This window comes from Trachurus japonicus, chromosome 12, assembly GCF_045865225.1.
Source record: "Trachurus japonicus isolate A0001 chromosome 12, Traja_1.0".
Classification (NCBI taxonomy): Eukaryota; Metazoa; Chordata; class Actinopteri; order Carangiformes; family Carangidae; genus Trachurus; species Trachurus japonicus.
In genome coordinates this window covers 1935324-1953341 of record NC_140918.1, presented here as the reverse complement: position 1 = coordinate 1953341, position 18018 = coordinate 1935324, and the positions used below count along the sequence as shown (strand labels likewise).

At 39.9% G+C, this 18018-nt stretch overlaps 2 protein-coding genes across 3 annotated transcripts in view; one reads left to right on the top strand and one right to left on the bottom strand.

Moving 5' to 3' along the window:
• LOC146976784 (electrogenic sodium bicarbonate cotransporter 4-like) overlaps positions 1-18018 on the bottom strand; it is a 54961-nt gene that overhangs the window by 5633 nt on the left and 31310 nt on the right. Inside the window, exons 17-24 of one of the 2 annotated variants that reach the window (XM_085792564.1) lie at positions 17061-17252; positions 10386-10499; positions 7669-7830; positions 6177-6355; positions 3889-3961; positions 3714-3782; positions 2715-2888; positions 856-1032 (exon numbers count right to left, since the gene is read on the bottom strand). In XM_085792564.1, coding sequence (XP_085648690.1) covers positions 856-1032; positions 2715-2888; positions 3714-3782; positions 3889-3961; positions 6177-6355; positions 7669-7830; positions 10386-10499; positions 17061-17252 — 1140 coding nt within the window. Of the gene's footprint in view, positions 1-855; positions 1033-2714; positions 2889-3713; positions 3783-3888; positions 3962-6176; positions 6356-7668; positions 7831-9657; positions 9772-10385; positions 10500-17060; positions 17253-18018 lie in introns of both variants that reach the window. The other variant, XM_085792563.1, reaches the window with a different exon arrangement.
• Positions 13865-15265, top strand: LOC146976785 (nuclear factor 7, ovary-like). The gene has a single exon (XM_085792572.1). The coding sequence runs from the start codon at positions 13865-13867 to the stop codon at positions 15263-15265; it is 1401 nt and encodes a 466-aa protein (XP_085648698.1).

Here is an 18018-nt window from a genome sequence, read left to right as displayed (position 1 = left end):
TAAAACACTGAGAGAAACTAAAAATCCTGCAAGTTGTTGGACGGTGTTGTCCAGGTGGTGAGGGGGCGGGGCTTAGTTGTGACATCACAAAGTGACAGGAAGTCCTGACGGCTGGTTTTAAGGTTCAGTTTCTGAATCCAGGCTGTGTGCATTTCTCTGTGGACTGAGGCTTTGATACTTTCACAGTATTAATATAGAACCTAGAGCTGCTTTATAATCACACTACACATGGACATCTACCTTTATACTGTATGGAGCTTTAATACAAACATCTACCTTTATACTGTATGGAGCTTTAACACAAACATCTACCTTTATACTGTAAGGAGCTTTAACACAAACATCTACCTTTATACTGTATGGAGCTTTAACACAAACATCTACCTTTATACTGTATGGAGCTTTAATACAAACATCTACCTTTATACTGTATGGAGCTTTAACACAAACATCTACCTTTATTTTGAAGGAGCTCTAGTAGAAACATCTACCTTTATTTTGAAGGAGCTCTGTTCAGGGTTTCATGACAGTAACAGAGATATAAAACATTTCCATCTTCGTCCTTTAATCTGAAACACTGTTACTTCAGGACGTAAAACAGGCAGGAAGACGCTAGCAGAGTTTGTAAAGTGGGAGGAAGAGGAGGAGGAGGAGGAGGAGGAGGAGGAGGAGGAAGAGGAGGAGGAGGAGGAAGAGGAAGAGTGTAGTAAGTGTTATACAGTGCCTTTTCAGCAGCACTGTGGGACAAAGAGGAGAAACGTCGAGTATTAGTCAGAGAACAAACAGGACACGGCCGATGGACCGACACACAGCGCCGTGACGTCACAGACCGAGACTGCGTTCTGATTGGCTCACCTCCTCGTCGCTCTCCGTCTCGGCCGCCGCCGCCGCGGTCTTCTTCTCCTTGATCTTCTTCTTGTCGTCCTCCTTCTTCTTCTTGTCCTTGTCGGGCAGGATGTCGTCCAGCCAGGCCAGGTCGTGCTGGGAGAACATCAGGTCTAGAAGCTTCCTGACCACCATCAGACCCAGGATCTGAGAAAAAATCGATTAACATAAGTATCACGATATTTTATTTGACGATTTTTAAATTGATTTTGTTTTTTTTTATATTGTGCAATGTGCATTTGTTCGCCTTTTTTACATCAAGAGAGTCCAGGTTTTGAAAAGGGTTTAAGTTCACTTTATAATGGAGTATGTTAATTTATAGGCTTCTACAGTATTTGTGTGCAGATAAATGTTAAAGGGGTATGGCAACTTTTTTTTTTCTGTGTCTTGCCTCACTCCCGAGTCCATGACCAGCAGATAGACACCATCCTTTCGACTGTGCGTGCAGTAACAAGGGAGATAGAGCCGTATCGCCCGTAATTAATTAGCTCAAACGCTGGAAGTGTATGGGTAGTGTTAGCCTGCCGCTAATTAGCTTAGCTCAAACACTGGAAGTGTATGGGTAGTGTTAGCCTGCCTCCACCTAAAGTCATCAGAGAAACTCTTCAGCAACTCTAAATGGAAACCGGCGGGCTGATCTTCGTCTCAGAGCTGACAAAACTCTCCGGTAAGGCATCTTGAGCGGTCAAATGCCGCTAACGGGACGAGATCGGTCAAAACGGAGGGTTCAAGCAAAGACGCTTTATTTTGGTTCAAGCTAGCTACATCGAGGGTAGGTTAGCTTCCTATTTCAAAGTAAAAGCACAAATTCTGTCGTCGTGGTTTTCTGTATGTAAAGGGCAACGGGTGTTTTATTTTGTTAAAGTAACAGGAAGTGCGTTGGTCACAACGGCTAGCTTGAGTAGCGCCGAATTCGTCCGAACAAAATAGTAAACAGCTGGTATTTAGACAAATTAACGACACACTGCTGATCTAAACGGCTACTTTCTCACCTAAACATGTTTGAAATGTGGATAAAGTGAAATATTTACAGAGTTTAGAGCTAAAATGAAATCAGCTTCTGACTGCTGATTTCAGCTCGGGTAGGAGGCAGGCTAACACTACCCATACACTTCCAGTGTTTGAGCTAAGCTAATTAGTGACTTTAGGTGGAGGCAGGCTAACACTACCCATACACTTCCAGTGTTTGAGCTAAGCTAATTAGCGACTTTAGGTGGAGGCAGGCTAACACTACCCATACACTTCCAGTGTTTGAGCTAAGCTAATTACGGCGATACGGCTCTATCTCCCTTGTTACTGCACACACAGTCGAAAGGATGGTGTCTATCTGCTGGTCATGGACTCGGGAGTGAGGCAAGACACAAAATTTTTTTTGGCGTATCCCTTTAAGTTCACTTTATAATGGAGTATGTTAATTTATAGGCTCCTACAGTATTTGTGTGCAGATAAATGTTAAAATGTAGCAGTTTATCTCAGTCTATATCTATCTAGGTTTCAGAAGCCTGTTTTTTCTATACTCTTTTATTTTTGTCTCTTTTATTGCAATCCAGGCTTTTGAAAAGAGAGTAAACATATATATTGCTACTGAATAAACCTTAAAAACTGACTTGACACTGATGTGTATGTTTTGAGGAAATATGGTTCCTGGAATAGTCTGTAGAGAATCATAATCATTCAACTGTTTCACTGGTGTTAAAAATGCTGCAGACTAAAAATCGAGAAAATCGGCAATATCGTAGAATCACAATTTAAATCGAATCGGCATCCAAAAAATCGTAGAAGAATCGAATCGGGAGAAAAGCATTATGATGGTCTGCTGCTCGTCTCACCATGACGGGGAAGATGATGGCGAGGAACGTGGACTTGAGGATCCAGAGGACGGCGAGACAGACCATCTGGACCAGCGTGAAGAGGTGGACTCGTCTCAGAGGGACGTGACGCAGGAAGGAGAAGTCCGGCTGGTGTTTGGCCGGCATCAGGTACAACTTGATCCGCTCCCAGAACTGACACACACACACACACACACACATCAATGAGAGATAATGGCAATAGTTAATCAATCCTTAAGATATTCATTCCTGCAGCCTGGTTCCAGTTTGTTACTGCAGAGAAATCCTGCTTCTCTGTGTTTTATATAAGAGTTAATGAAGTGATGGATTAGATTGTAAATAAAAACACACATTTCTCCTGTTTTATTCTTAATATTTTATTAATAACACCATGTTTCTCCTTCTGCCACATTAAAAAGGGACGATAGTCTCATAAACTATTCCTTTTTTTTTTTTTTTTTTCATTGAATGACTATTTGATTATCCCAAAATCATTGCCCATCCCTAAAACATAAATACGATAAACGCTGCACTGCAAAAAACTCAAAATCTTACCAAGAATATTTGTCTTATTTCTCGTCCAAATGTCATTTCTAGTCAAAACAAATCGCATTCTATTTAAAATAAGACTCATCACATTAAAAAGTAGCTTGTTTTTACTTCTTTCAAGCTGATTTTCACTTGAAACAAGTAGAAAAATCTGATAGTGGAGCAAGTTTTTCTTTCTTATTACACTACAAGCACAAAAACAATTGCTTTCACTGGCAGATTTTTCTACTTATTTTAAGTTAAAATTAGTTTGAAACAAGTGAAAATGATCTAAAAACAAGTTAATAGTTTCATTTTAAGTGAAAAGAGATTAGTTTTGATTAGAAATGAGACATTTTGACAAGAAATAAGACACATATTCTTGGAAAGACTGAGTTTTTGCAGTGTATTTTTTTTTACAGCAGCAGGTTGATTGATATTATTTTTCGTGCCATATCGTGCCACAGATACCTGGATGCCGCTGAGCGAGGCCACGCCCATGTAGAGGAAGACTCCGTACAGCACCGGCATGGGGATGTACTGCAGAGGTCAGAGGTCAAAATGAGGTCAGATGGTAAAGGGTTAAATTAAAGACGACGATGATGATGACATCACAGAAACATTCAACCGGTCTGAGTGGACGCACCTGCAGGATGGGGGCGAGGAAGATGGAGAGTCCAGTCAGGACGAAGACCAGGATCCCTGTCAGCCTCTGCTCCCTGCACACACACACACATTTACAGTTTAACCCTCTCAGGTCGGTGTTGTTTTACTCTTTCACGTCTGTCTCCAGAACGCCGGATGACAGCGACGTGATTCTTTTTTAATTGAAAGCTGGACACCTCGGTCTTTACAAAGAGTCGCCTGGTGAGTCTGTAGCTCACACAGAAGAGGAGCCGTCCTGCCTCAAACATCCCCGTCCATTTACATCCAGATGGTTGCTGTTGACATCTACACCTGCTTGGACACTTTGCATCTGCACTTTACACTTTCATGCTGTTTATTCATTGATTTATTACTTTTTAATCCTATTTTAGCTTCTTTTAATCTGCCCACTATGACGTGTTCTCTGTTGTCGTCCGTCTGTGTATTGTACAGTGTGTTTGAATGTCTCTGTGTGTGTGTGTGTGCATCTTCCTGGCTGCAAACCTGTTTTCCCTGTTGGGGACGTTAAAGATACTTTGACTGTTGCCTTGTATGACTGCGATTATCGGAAAATCAGCCGTAAATGCAATAAATAATAAATAAGATTTATACCCAGGGTTCAAAATTAGCGGTCGCCAGTCGCCAGTGGCGACTAACTTTGATGCTTTGGCGAGTAAAGGAAGCCGGCTGACTGGCCACTCTGGCGAGTGAAAAAAATCCAACTACTTCGTTGTTGTTACTGTTCCTCCCGACCCGGCTGTGAGCAATGGATGTGGCATTGATCAGATATCGCAGCGCACATGTTTATTTAACGGCAAAAAAAAAAAAAATTGGAGCGATGTTTTTTTTTGCCGTTAAATAAACATGTGCGCTGCGATATCTGATCAATGCCACATCCATTGTGCTCTGTCTCAGCTGATCGCGCTCATATGGAACTTTTCTTATTGAAAGTGCAGCCAAACACCAGACTGAAGAGAGAGGACCAGCAGCTCCTCTGACAGCTCCTCTGTGGAGCTGCAGGAGAGCTGCCACCTCTTTTTTTAATTTTTTTATCGCAGCGCCGTTATTACAGGTGATGCACGTCTATGTCCGTGTAGCTACATTTATTGTCTGATCTTCCTTCATGGTGCACAGTGTCAGTCCTCCTGTGAAACTTTTAGCTACTAAATAATATGACTGAAGGCAGTGGAAGTCTGCACATGTCGACACGCCCCCATGAGTTGACGACATAAGGAGCTAATAAATAAATATATAAATAACTGATAGTATTATTCGGTCAAGTTCTTGTTATAGGTTAACGGTTAAACCAATAACCATGTGCATCCCTAAAATAAACCTTTTAGGGAAAAAAGGCAAACTTGACTCCTTTATTCCACACAAGAATATGCTAATAGCTATGATATGTGTTAAAAATGCTTATGAGTGTATTATAACAGTTCAACACAATGAAAAATATACAAAACAGCTATAGCCTACATAATTTTTGGCCAGTAAAAAATCTTTCTGGCCAGTAGATTTTTAAAGCTCACTAGCCAGTTGGCCAGTGAGCAAAAAAGTTAAGTTTGAACCCTGTTTATACCATTTATGCATTTTACACAAGACATGAGCCTCATTCATATGGAAGGAGAAAGTTTGTTCGCTGTAGGAAACAAGATAGAAAAACCTGTACAGCCAATGGAAATTGGACAAGTGTGGTATTATTGTAAATAATGTAAATAATATATTTTCTTTTTTATATATTTTTTTAAATATATTTTCTATCATAGTTAGAGCCCTTATTCTTTTTGCCCTGATCCACAAGACCTCACAGAACAGTTATATAGAGTCTAAAAACAAGTTTATAATAATAATTTTCTGTGTGTTTCCAACAAATATGTGAAATTTATTTTCTGTTTTTTTTTATTTCCCTTCCTTTTTCTGGTCAAATATCTTTTTCTACATCCATATGACGCCACTACAGGATGAATATTTTATGAAATAAAGGACGTCAGTAACTTGATTGTTCATCACAGGGCTGAAGTTTAACAAGGATTAATACTAGGGTTGCATGGGAATTATGGGAATGTATGGGAATAATGGGAATTTTGGGGAATTTATGGGAATTAACTGGAAATTGGGGGTAATTTAAACAAACTGTATCATATCCAAACATACTGTAAATAAATATTTTGTTTTGTCATAAGCAGACATCTATGCAAAATAATACAATTAAAAAACATGACATTTCAATAGATTTATCATGAATGTTGAGTAAAATATTACTCATATACGTATGTGTGAGTGTCCGACCTGACTCCCAGGAACTGCGGCTGCTCTCCCGGAGCGCTGGACTCGCTCTCCATCTTCAGGGAGTCGATGTGGGCGATGGAGATGACGGTGGCGGCCACGTACCAGGGCAGACCCATGAAGGAGCAGACGGCCATGAGCACGCCCACCCAGAACAGGTCCAGGTGGTAGCCACAGCCCTTCTGCACACGCACACACACACACACACACACACACACACACACACACACACACACACACACACACACACACACACACACACACACACACACACATACAAATAATGTAAATAAAACAGTAAGACGACACGTTTCTCTTCTTATTTTAACCATTAAACTCATCGTCACTTCATCTTTACTGTATTTAAAGGTGTACAGAAACGGCCGTTTGTCCTGTTTGTCGCACCGAGTTGTCACGAGCTGCAACACGAGTTTACCCGAGTCAGGAAAACAAATTTGATTGGTCGTTATCGAGCGGGCGGGATATTCAAAGCTTGGGCCGAGCCCGAGCTCCGTGTGTGTGTGTGTGTCTCAGACGTTTGATTGACGGATGACAGATCCAATATCAGTGGCTGGTGAATCGTGTACAGGCTGACGTATAATCCGTGCGCCTGCATTATCAAATGTGGAAAAAAAAATACCACACATTCATCCAGGATTTACTCAAAAATAGAATTTAGCACAAAGTTTGGCCTACATCGTCTGATAGATGAGTTATTACACTAATTTTATGACCCAGAGTGGAATCACATTCAATTTCCTTTTCTGTACAGCTTTAAGTTGAAGTTAATTCCCTGTGCTTTTTTATTTTCAATCTGCCTCCTTTAAATTAAATAAACAAGTCAATAATATAAAATAAAGAAAAAAAAGAGAGAAATAAAATACGTAGAGGAAAAAGAGAAGAAAAAAAGGGGAAAAATAGGAATGAAACGATATTTCATGGTCATAAAATGAATATCTACTATAGACAGAATATAAGAGCAGGAAAAAAAAATTAAGTTAGATTTTAATTATGAAATAATACATGTTCTTTAAAAAGATATGGGTATACTGTTACAGTGAGGAACCCATATATACAACATGAATCCAATTCATATTATTCATGTGATATGTTTTATTCTATTTTCTTTTATCTTATTTTGTTTAATTCTATTATTTTATTCTCTTATTCTAGTCTCTGTCTTGTTATCGTGTACCTATAAGCAGCACTACGTTGTATTGAAAACTTGCAGATGGAAATTAGGTCTTGAGAACAAATTATTATCTTTTGTAGCATATATTCATGAATATGCCCATTAGAGTCCCATTACAAATAAACTAATAAATGAATGAAATGAAAATGAGAAAACAGAAGATATGATGAATATGATTCTAGAATGAAACTGAAATAAGTTAAAATAATAATAATAATTCATGTTCCTCACCACATCGGTCTGTGTTACTTCCTGTGGAGATAAATGTGAGTGTGAGTGTGTGAGTGTGTGGCGGTCGCCGACCTTCAGCTTGTTCTCCTTCCTGTTGACGATGACGGCGCTGATCTGCTGGTCCATGAAGATGAGGATGGTGACGAGGAGCGCCGGCACGAAGCTGGCGATGTACCACCACCACGGGTTCTTACCGAACGGCATCACCAGCCAGCCGCGGTCGGCACGCGTCGGCTGACAGACAGACAGAGAGACAGACAGGGGAGAGGGTGAACGGGTCATAAAGGTCATTTAAACAACTGATTAAACATCTTCACATCTAACGATCAAGCAGCTAAAACGGAGCAACATGCAGTGAAGGGAGAAGAACTCAGGTTATTTAACAAAATAAAAGTCTCAATAAAATATATAGTTTACAAAAAAAACACTTGAAATTGCATACTGTATTAAAAACAGTTTAAAATACTAAATTAAAGTTCTTCCTGTTGTTTCAGAGTCACATAAAAAGAACTTCCTATAATTAAAATATCAGTTAAGTTCTTAAAATATCACGATTAAAGCAGAAGTAAGTGGTCCGGTCGTTTTGGCTAATGCTGCGTTCCTGGCAGGCTTTTGAAATCGTAAATTACAGCTTCAAGTCACAACTTACGACTTTGTAGCGTTCCAGGCAACCCACTCGTGTTTTTCCGACCTGTTTTACCTGTGAAAGTCACTATAACGGCCACTCGTAACTTCTGACCCGTGAACTCGTACCAGATCGAACTGGTACCACTTCACAGGTCGGAAAAATACGAGTTTCCTTGAACGCACCATAACAGTCCTCGTCCCTACGTCGCCACATTCACGGCGTTCCTTGGCTGCACACACAGCCCTGCATGCCGTTCTCTCTCCTCATTGGATAAAGGTTGTAGGATACAAGGAAAGTTTTCTCCTGGGCTCAGAGCAGAGCAGAGTGACTGACAGACCCGTGTTTCAGACCAAACACTCTATGTAAGTGATTGCTGTCGGAAGATACAACTATTTAAGACTTAGATTAACACAAATATATCACTTACTTCTGCTTTAAACAACTGATTAAACATCTTCACATCTACATTAACGATCAAGCAGCTAAAACGGAGCAACATGCAGGGAAGGGAGAAGAACTCAGGTTATTTAACAAAATAAAAGTCTCAATAAAACAAGGAAGGAGACTTATTGTGTGACCAATATTATATGTGTATTGACATTATGACATTATGATGTGTAAATTCTACGTGCCGCTGGGGAGCTGTCTTGTATTGTCTGTGTATTTTTGTGTTGTGTATCTGTTTGTTTGTTTTTTGTTTTTTTTGTGTTTTATGTTGTATTTGAACATGGATTGTATTGTATAGGACATAAATTCCATTGATACACTGTAAATATGTTGTATGGACCCCAGGAAGAATAGCTTTGGCATTGCCATAGCTAATGGGGATCCAAATCAATCAATCAATCAATCAAGCAACACATTTAAAATAGTAAATTAAAGTACTTCCTGTTGTTTCAGAGTCACATAAAAAGAACTTCCTATACTTAAAATATCACAGTTACTTACTCTGGTTACAATACGGTGTCATATTAAACTCTTTCCTGTATAAAATATTAATATTTATGAATAAATATATAAATTAAATATTATTGCTTCGTATTGTTGTAAAGTAAATGTACTTCCTATACTAACAATGTCACATCCTGTTTTTACACTATCAAAATAAAAGCACTTCCTGTGGTTACATTTCTGGCTTTTACTGCTGTTATGATTGGATATCGTCTGATTTCACCCCTTTGCTTATTTTTATTAAACCATATGAAGAGTTCTCAAGTCATAAATGTTAGAAACCACTGATTTAATGTCTGGTATTTCATTATTTTATCATATTTCTAAATGTAAAATCGTATTAATCTGAAAAGTAAACAGTCAGATAAATGTAAACACAGTGTCGACATGCACGAACACAAACCTACTGTTACACATGCAGAGAAGAGGAAGAAGAAGTTGCTGATCGGGTTTAAATGTGTTGACGAATAAAAATCAAATACCTTGAACTCGGTTGGAACGATTAGTTTGGGCGTGTCTAGACCGATCAACATGTCCAGACCCACAAAGGACATGATGGACATGAAGATGGAAAAATCACTGATCAGCTTCCTCAGCTGCACACACACACACACACACACACACATGAAGACACACACACACACACACACACACACACACACACGAAGACACACACACAAAGACACACACACACGAAGACACAGGTGGACAAACACAGATGTGGAGTGGGCGATTTACATGAAGAAACAAAGAGAAGAGAAGAAGGAGAATAGAAGATAAATTGATGAATGAAACAGAAAAACTAATGAAATATAAAAACTACGGCTGTTTTCGAAACCGCATACTACCGTACTGCCTACTACATACTGCGTTAGTATGTTCTGTATACACACCGAGATACACTACCGTCTCTAGTTACGGTTAGACGTCAGGGGAGCATTGCATTGTGGGATACAGTACGCAATGTAGACTGGTCAGATACATACTGGAGATATTTCCCGAATTTTTCTCATACTGCAGATTTTGCTTTTGTTTGCATACTGCATACTACTGCATTTTGGCCAAATCAGTATGTACTAGCAGTATAGTATGTGGTTTCTAATACAGCCTTCGTCCATGCAGCGAGGTCAGAGGTCAGAGGTCAGGGGTCAGGGGTCAGGGGTCAGACGTCAGAGGTCAGAGGTCAGGGGTCGGGGGTCGGGGGTCAGACCTTGATCTCCGTGGGAACGTGCAGTTTGGGCGTGTCCAGCTCCAGCAGCAGGTCCAGGCCACAGAAGAGCAGGATGGAGATGATGATGGAGAAGTCACTGACGAGGGAACGGAGCTGGAGGAGGAAGAGGAACGACACGACATGCAGGAGAGGGGGGGGGGGGCGTGCAGGAGAGAGAGGGAGAGAGGGGGGTGTGATGCAGGAGGAGGTTTACAGGAGCTGAGGATGTTTCATGCAGATGTTCTTTAGCATTAAAAGTGAGTTTCTATATTTTTCTTATTGTGAACAAACCAACAGTTTCGTCTGAGCCTCTAAACTTCACCTGCTTCTTAGTAAGATGTAAATCAGAACATACATTACTGTATATATGTGGGTGTACATCTGTATGTTTTTATTTTTTATTATTTTAGGCTATTTGAAAATGTACAGTCTACATTCTTTAAAGCCCCAGTGTGTAACTTATTTGGCTTTTTATTATCAAAAATCAAACCTGTCTTTCATAAATCCGTATTTGACTGAAGGTGAATCACAGCTGCATCCAAAGTAAAGCTTTCTGGTTCCTTAGAATGAGTTGTTACAAGTCGTTACAAATACATAAGTGGGCGACGCACCGAACCGAGGCGGCCATGTTGCATCGTGACCGTAGGTAACCACGGAAACTGAGCGGAGCTGTGGGCTCGGCCTGTTAAAACTGTCACCACTGTGTAGTGTGAGGAAGGACGGAGGCACCGGTGTTGCATTCAGGTGCAGTCAGGCAGACGGCCGTCGGCAAACCAACCGGATGTCATTTTACTCCACCAGAGAAAGACGGTAAAACAATACCACATCACCATGACAACATGTTGTCACGGACCACTTGTTTACATAGACGCTTGTTTATCCTGTTACATGCAGCGTCTGTTGTCTGTCTGACGTCTGCCCCATTTCACCTGAATGCAACATCAAGAATACGTTCAGATATGCAACCGCACCGCTAGATGGGGGGAATTCCTACATACTGAGGCTTTAATAAAACATTGTAAAGACAAATGTAAATGTACCCGAGTTAGCTAAGAGGCTAATTTTCATCACTATGTAGATATACAGCTCTGGAAAATATTAAGAGACCCCGGGCCGGCCCAAGCCTCCATGGGGCCCTGAGCTAAATTTTATTTTGAGGCCCTCTATTACTATCAATAATACCGGTTATTAATCATGATAAACAACTATTTCATTTTTCTAATCTGTCATTACAAATCATCATCCTAGCCAGTCTTGTTTTTACCTATCTATGGTTTTTAATCTGAAATAGAACCAAATTCAGCTAAAAGTACAGCCTGGGGATTTACACTTAATATTGAAAGGTGATATGGTACTAAGTGGGATAGTGAATGTCATCCGGTCTGCTTAAAAGTTATAAACTAATAGACAATTCATTTGCTGTAAACCAATGGTTCTCAAAATGGGGTAAAGGGTTCAAGGGGGTCTCCAACTTTTTCTTGAAATTTTACCACTGTTTCGTAGAATTTATAAAGTTTTTAAAAAATACTCTTTGCCAGTTTTTATTACTATAATTTTACTCTTTTTTTTGTTTTTAGAAATTTTATCACTTTTTTTTAGAATTTTTTTAAACTTTAATTTTTTTTAAATTTGACCAGTTGTTTTTTTTTTTTCTTTCTTTCTTTTTTTTTTTTTAGAGATTTTACCACCTATTTCTAGGATTAGAAATGTGTAAACATTTCTGGAGAAATTAAACCACTTTTTTCCTGAAATTTTTTCTACAATATTTCTACAATTCATCTGGACTGAGTTGTTCAACATGGAGTCATTTTTTCAAAGCTCTGCCTCCTCACCTGGCTTCACCTGAGATAAACCAGATTAGTTATTAACACAGAGGACAAAGTCCCAGGAATAACTTTATTGGACTTCGTCTGTCCCAGAGCGGCAGACCGAAGAAGAGACGATCAGATTCAGCGTCAGACCAAACCAACAACTTCAACCTGCTGACACTCCTCACACTGAAGGTGAGTTTGACTAAAACCTGGACTCAGAGAGAATTATCTAAAATGTATCAATGTGTCAGTTCATCACAACAGCTGAATGTTCACTTGTTCCTGTTTTTCATCAACATAATAAAATGTTGTCTTGACTTGGATTCATATTCAGCTCCGTCTCCTGCAGCTACACGACAATAAATGTTGTGGAGTAGTTTCAGTACAAGTTCCTCCAAACTGAGCTGGAATGAAAGTTTGTATTTCGTATAAATGTAGTTCCTTTAAGTTGTAACTGAAGCACATCCTGCAAAAGTTTGATAAAAGCTGCATTTCTGTTGTCATGGTGTCTTGAACTCATTTCTTCACTGCAGGCCTGTGTTTGAATAATGAATTAAGACTCTTTAGACGTTAAATGATCCACAAATAAAAACTAAACAGAGCTGTTGCATCATTAAACCACTTTTTTCCTGATATTTTTTCTACAATATTTCTACAATTCATCTGGACTGAGTTGTTCAACATTCAGTCATTTTTCAAAGCCCCGCCCCCTCACCTGGCTTCACCTGAGATAAACCAAGTTAGTTATTAACGCAGAGGACAAAGTCCCAGAACAACTTTATTGGTATTTGTCCGTCACAGAGCGGCAGACTGAAGAAGAGACGATCAGATTCAGCTTCAGACCAAACCAACAACTTCCTGTGAGTGAGTCCAGCTACAACACTGCTGCTTCAACCTGCTGACAGTCCACACACTGAAGGTGAGTTTGACTAAAACCTGGACTCAGAGAGAATTATCTAAAATGTATCAATGTGTCAGTTCATCACAACAGCTGAATATTCACTTGTTACTGTTTTTTATCAACATAATAAAATGTTGTCTTGACTTGGATTCATATTCAGCTTTGTCTCCTGCAGCTACACAACAATAAATGTTGTGGAGTAGTTTCAGTACAAGTTCCTCCAAACTGAGCTGGAATCAAAGTTTGTATTTAGTATAAATTTAGTTCCTTTAAGTTGTAACTGAAGCACATCCTGCAAAAGTTTGATTGTCATGGTGTCTTGAACTAATTTCTTCTCTGCAGCCTGTGTTTGAAGTTCTCCACTAAGGAATTCAGACTCTTTAGACGTTAAATGTTCCACAAACAGAAACTAAACAGAGCTGCTGCATCATCCTGCTGAACTTTCAGTTTGACAAAGCTCCGCCCCCTCACATGGCTCATAAACCAGGAAACTGCTGCACTTCCTCTTCAGTCGCAGACTCAGAGCCGCAGACTGAAGAAGAGACGATCAGATTCAGCTTCAGACCAAACCAACAACTTCCTGTGAGTGAGTCCAGCTACAACACTGCTGCTTCAACCTGCTGACACTCCACACACTGAAGGTGAGTTTGACTAAAACCTGGACTCAGAGTCACAGTAAACTTCAGTCAAGTCAGTAGAGGAGGGAGGGGAGCCATGACTGACTCTACTTCCTGTCTGCTGTGTTTTCAGCTTCACTCACAGACTAAATGGCTTCCAGACCAGAGGAGGATTTCTACTGTCCGGTCTGTACGGAGGTCTTCAGAGATCCTGTTGTTCTGTCCTGCAGCCACAGCTTCTGTAAAGACTGTCTGAAGAGATGGTGGAGAGAGAAACAAGATAAACTATGTCCAGTTTGTAAGAGAAGATCTTCAAGAGACAAACCACCTCTTAGTCTGGCATTGAAGAACCTGTGTGAGAGCTTCTTACAGCAGAGAGAGCAGAGATCTTCAGAGGCTCTCTGCAGTCTGCACTCTGAGAAACTCAGACTCTTCTGTCTGGACCATCAGCAGCCAGTGTGTCTCGTCTGCAGAGATTCAGAAAAACACACCAAACACAGAATCAAACCCATCGATGAAGCTGCTTCACAACTCAAGAAGGAACTTGAGAAAACTCTGAAGCCCTTAAAGAAGAAGTTAAAGGGTTTTGAAGAAGTTCAAGTGAAGTTTGGTCAAACAGCAAAACACATTAAGGTCCAGGCCCGACACACAGAGAGGCAGATTAAGGAGCAGTTTAAGAAGCTTCACCAGTTTCTAGAAGAGGAAGAGGAGGCCAGGATGGATGCACTGAGGGAGGAAGAGGAGCAGAAGAGTCAGAGGATGAAGGAGAAGATGGAGGCTCTGAGCAGAGAGATAGCAGCTCTTTCACACACAGTCAGAGCCACAGAGGACGAGCTGAGAGCTGAAGACGTCTCATTCCTGCTCAACTACAAGGCTGCAGTGGAAAGAGTCCAGCAGCGCCCCCTGCTGGAGGATCCACAGCTGGACTCAGGAGCTCTGATAGACCAGGCCAAACACCTGGGCAACCTGACCTTCAACATCTGGAACAAGATGAAGGACATGGTCTCCTACAGTCCTGTGGTTCTGGACCCAAACACTGCTCATCCAAGACTCATCCTGTCTGAAGATCTGACCAGTGTGAGACATGGAGGAGACAAACAGCAGCTTCCTGACAATCCAGAGAGGTTTGATGATTACCACTCTGTCCTGAGCTCTGAGGGTTTTAACTCAGGGACTCACAGCTGGGATGTCCAGGTTGGAGACAGTACAGGGTGGTCACTGGGTGTGTTAACAGAGTCTGAGCAGAGGAAGGGAGACAGCCCATGGTCTGGATCATGGGCGTTAGGGTTCTATGAAGGTAAATACCAAGCAATGTCACCGTCAACTGAATGGACTGATCTCCCAGCGCAGAAGAAGCACCAGAGGATCAGAGTGAATCTGGACTTGAACAGAGGAAAACTGTCGTTCTCTGATCCTGATACTAACACACACATACACACCTTCACACACACTTTCACTCAGAAGATGTTTCCATACGTTAACACTGGTAATAAAGTGAAGCTGTTACCAGTGAAGGTGTCAGTGACAGTGGAGCAGAGCAGTAAGAGATAAAGAGGACGATCATATTTATTATGTAATTTAACATTTAAAGGGAAAAGTCAGTTCATTTAAATTAATCATCAACTATTCTGATAATTGAATAATTGGTTTGAGTGTTTTTTTTAAGAAAAAAAAGTTAACATTTAAATGTGAATATTGATTGATTGATATTTTTGATATTTTTAAACATTTTATTAACCAAATAACTAATCGATTAATCGTTTAATCGACAGATTAATCATTAATGAAAATAATCTTTAGTTGCAGCCCTAAATTTAAGCTGTTAAACTGCACCCGTCCTCCTGTTGTCTCATTATTACACTTTTCCTTTTTTTATGACTATTCATGTGTAAAATATTTTCACTCTTTTTTTATTTTGATGAGTAATTTTATATTGCATTCGTTATTATGACTGTGTGTTGCGTGATGAGCAATAAATGAAAAATTGCTTTTAATCAACATTAGTTTATCATTGACCAATCTTTATTTTAAATTCTTCTCCAGATCAATTAAAAAAAAGGCATTTTCTGCCAATAAACAATACTTTTCAGGGATGTTGTCAGTAGTTTATAGAATAAAACAAAGAGTGTTCATTTTAGTCAAACAGAAGCCATGTTTCCATCCAAAGTGATTTGAATTACTGGGAAATGCGCATTAAAAGAAATTCGAATCGTGTGTGTTTCCATCTACGGACTATGTACCCCCCCCCCCCCGGACAGACTGACGGTCTGATTTGAACACATTAGCGCGATTTAGCGCATATGTTTATTACCTTCATAACGCGACCTGTCCGTGTGTGTGTGTGTGAGAGAGAGAGAGAGACTTTATTAATGGTAAACGCTGGACGCGCTGGTTGATAAGTTTCGTTTTTACTGAGGAGGAACTATGAAGAAGTGCAGTAACATCATTATGAAGGTGTGTGGGGGCTTTTATTCTGCCGTGGCGGTGCGCCACAATTAATTACATGTAGTGAAACCCTGATGTTGTCTTGTGAGTGAACTGCAAACACAGGAGCAGATGGGGTGAAAGTGCGCTATGTCACTTAATTTGAATCATCAACCAAAACCCGGTCCTAGCGAGCGTATTTCAGTTTGTGCGAATCAGGGGATTTTAATTCGAATCGCAGCGTTTCCATCATCATTTTCCGATGCGATACATCTCGATGCATCTAAACAGCTGATGGAAACGCACCTAGAGACATGTAAATAGTAAAACCAGAGAAACTGATCATTTCGAAGTGGTCTCTTAATTTTTTCCAGAGCTATACTGCTTTTCTATTATTGTCATTTTTTTCTGTGAGAGGTTGGTGGGCCGGTTTGATTGGCTGTTTGTTGTTCTGTCACCTGAAAAAAGGCTCTAAATAAAGTGCTTAAAAAAGAAGATGATGTAAATCTGGTGATACTTTATAATACATAACTATTAAGCATTTATTAATTTATCAAATCAATACTACAGTGGTCTGTTGCAAAAAACCTGTTCAGACGGTGGCACAAGAAACTCTGGATAAACAAGACATTGTACTTCACATTTTAATTTAGAAGAGAAATAAAACAAAAAAAACCTTGTTCTCTTCTTATTCTCTCCATCATAATGTCAGAAAATCAAACATGATGAGCCAACTTCCAATGACCAGTGTTTTAAACTCTAGTGGCCGACATGAGAACTACAACAACAAACTAACAATTTTTTCCTCTCTGGGCTTCTGTAGTTTGTTCTCTGGTGACAATAAGAAAAATAAGGAACGTCTCTATTTCCATGCAGAGATAATAAATAAACAGCTCCACATGCAGGTGAGTGTGAGTCGTACCTTAGTGGGGAAGTAGCGGCTGAACTTGAACTTCTTCAGAGAGACGGTGGTGGAGTAGGTGCCGAAGAACAGGATGAAGGACATGAGGGCGAGGTCGGGGACGTACTTACAGGCGTTCCCCACCAACGTGCCCCCGTACTTCACACACTCCTTCTTACTGAGCTGACTCCAGTCCAGGTCTGTCAGGTTAAACTACACAGAATGGGGGGAGGAAGAGGAGGAGAAGGAAGACCCAGAAGAGAGAAAAGAGGCCATAACAACAGAAAAGAAAATACAGAGCAAAGAAACAATCGACTGTGTTTAAATAATATCATATATCATATATCATGTATCTGTACTTTAACTTGTTATTTATGTTTCTGACATTTCCCCTTGTGTCTTCCTTCCTCGTTACTACAAAATAAAATCTGATTTATTGAATCAAACCTGTAGTGTTCACAGGAAATTGTTTGGTACATTTTATTAAAAGATTGTTCCTGGTCTTTCCTCCACTGACTTTCAGTAAATACACTGTTTGGTCTTTGAATTTGCAGGAATTACGTCTGGAAATTCCTGGAAAAGTCTTTTTAATTTGATGTTTTATAAGCTGTGGGGACCCTGAATATAACACTTTACTACAAGAAACCACAATAAAAAAGTCCAGTAAATATCAGATTGTTAGTGTCCGCCATTTTCTTTGTGTGAATGCAGAAAGCTGAAAGAATACTGAAACAATAGCGTGAATGCAGAAAGCTGAAACAATACTGAAACAATAGCGTGAACGCTGAAAGAATGCTGAAACAAGTGTGAATGCAGAAAGCTGAAACAATGGTGTGAATGCTGAAAGTTAGGAGACTCATACCACAGTTTGCAGCACATCATCACATTGCAATGAATGACAGTCTTTAAAACTTTAGTCTCTTTCATTCCTACTTTAACCTATTTTAAGCTACACACTTCGTTCAACTTGTAAAATGTT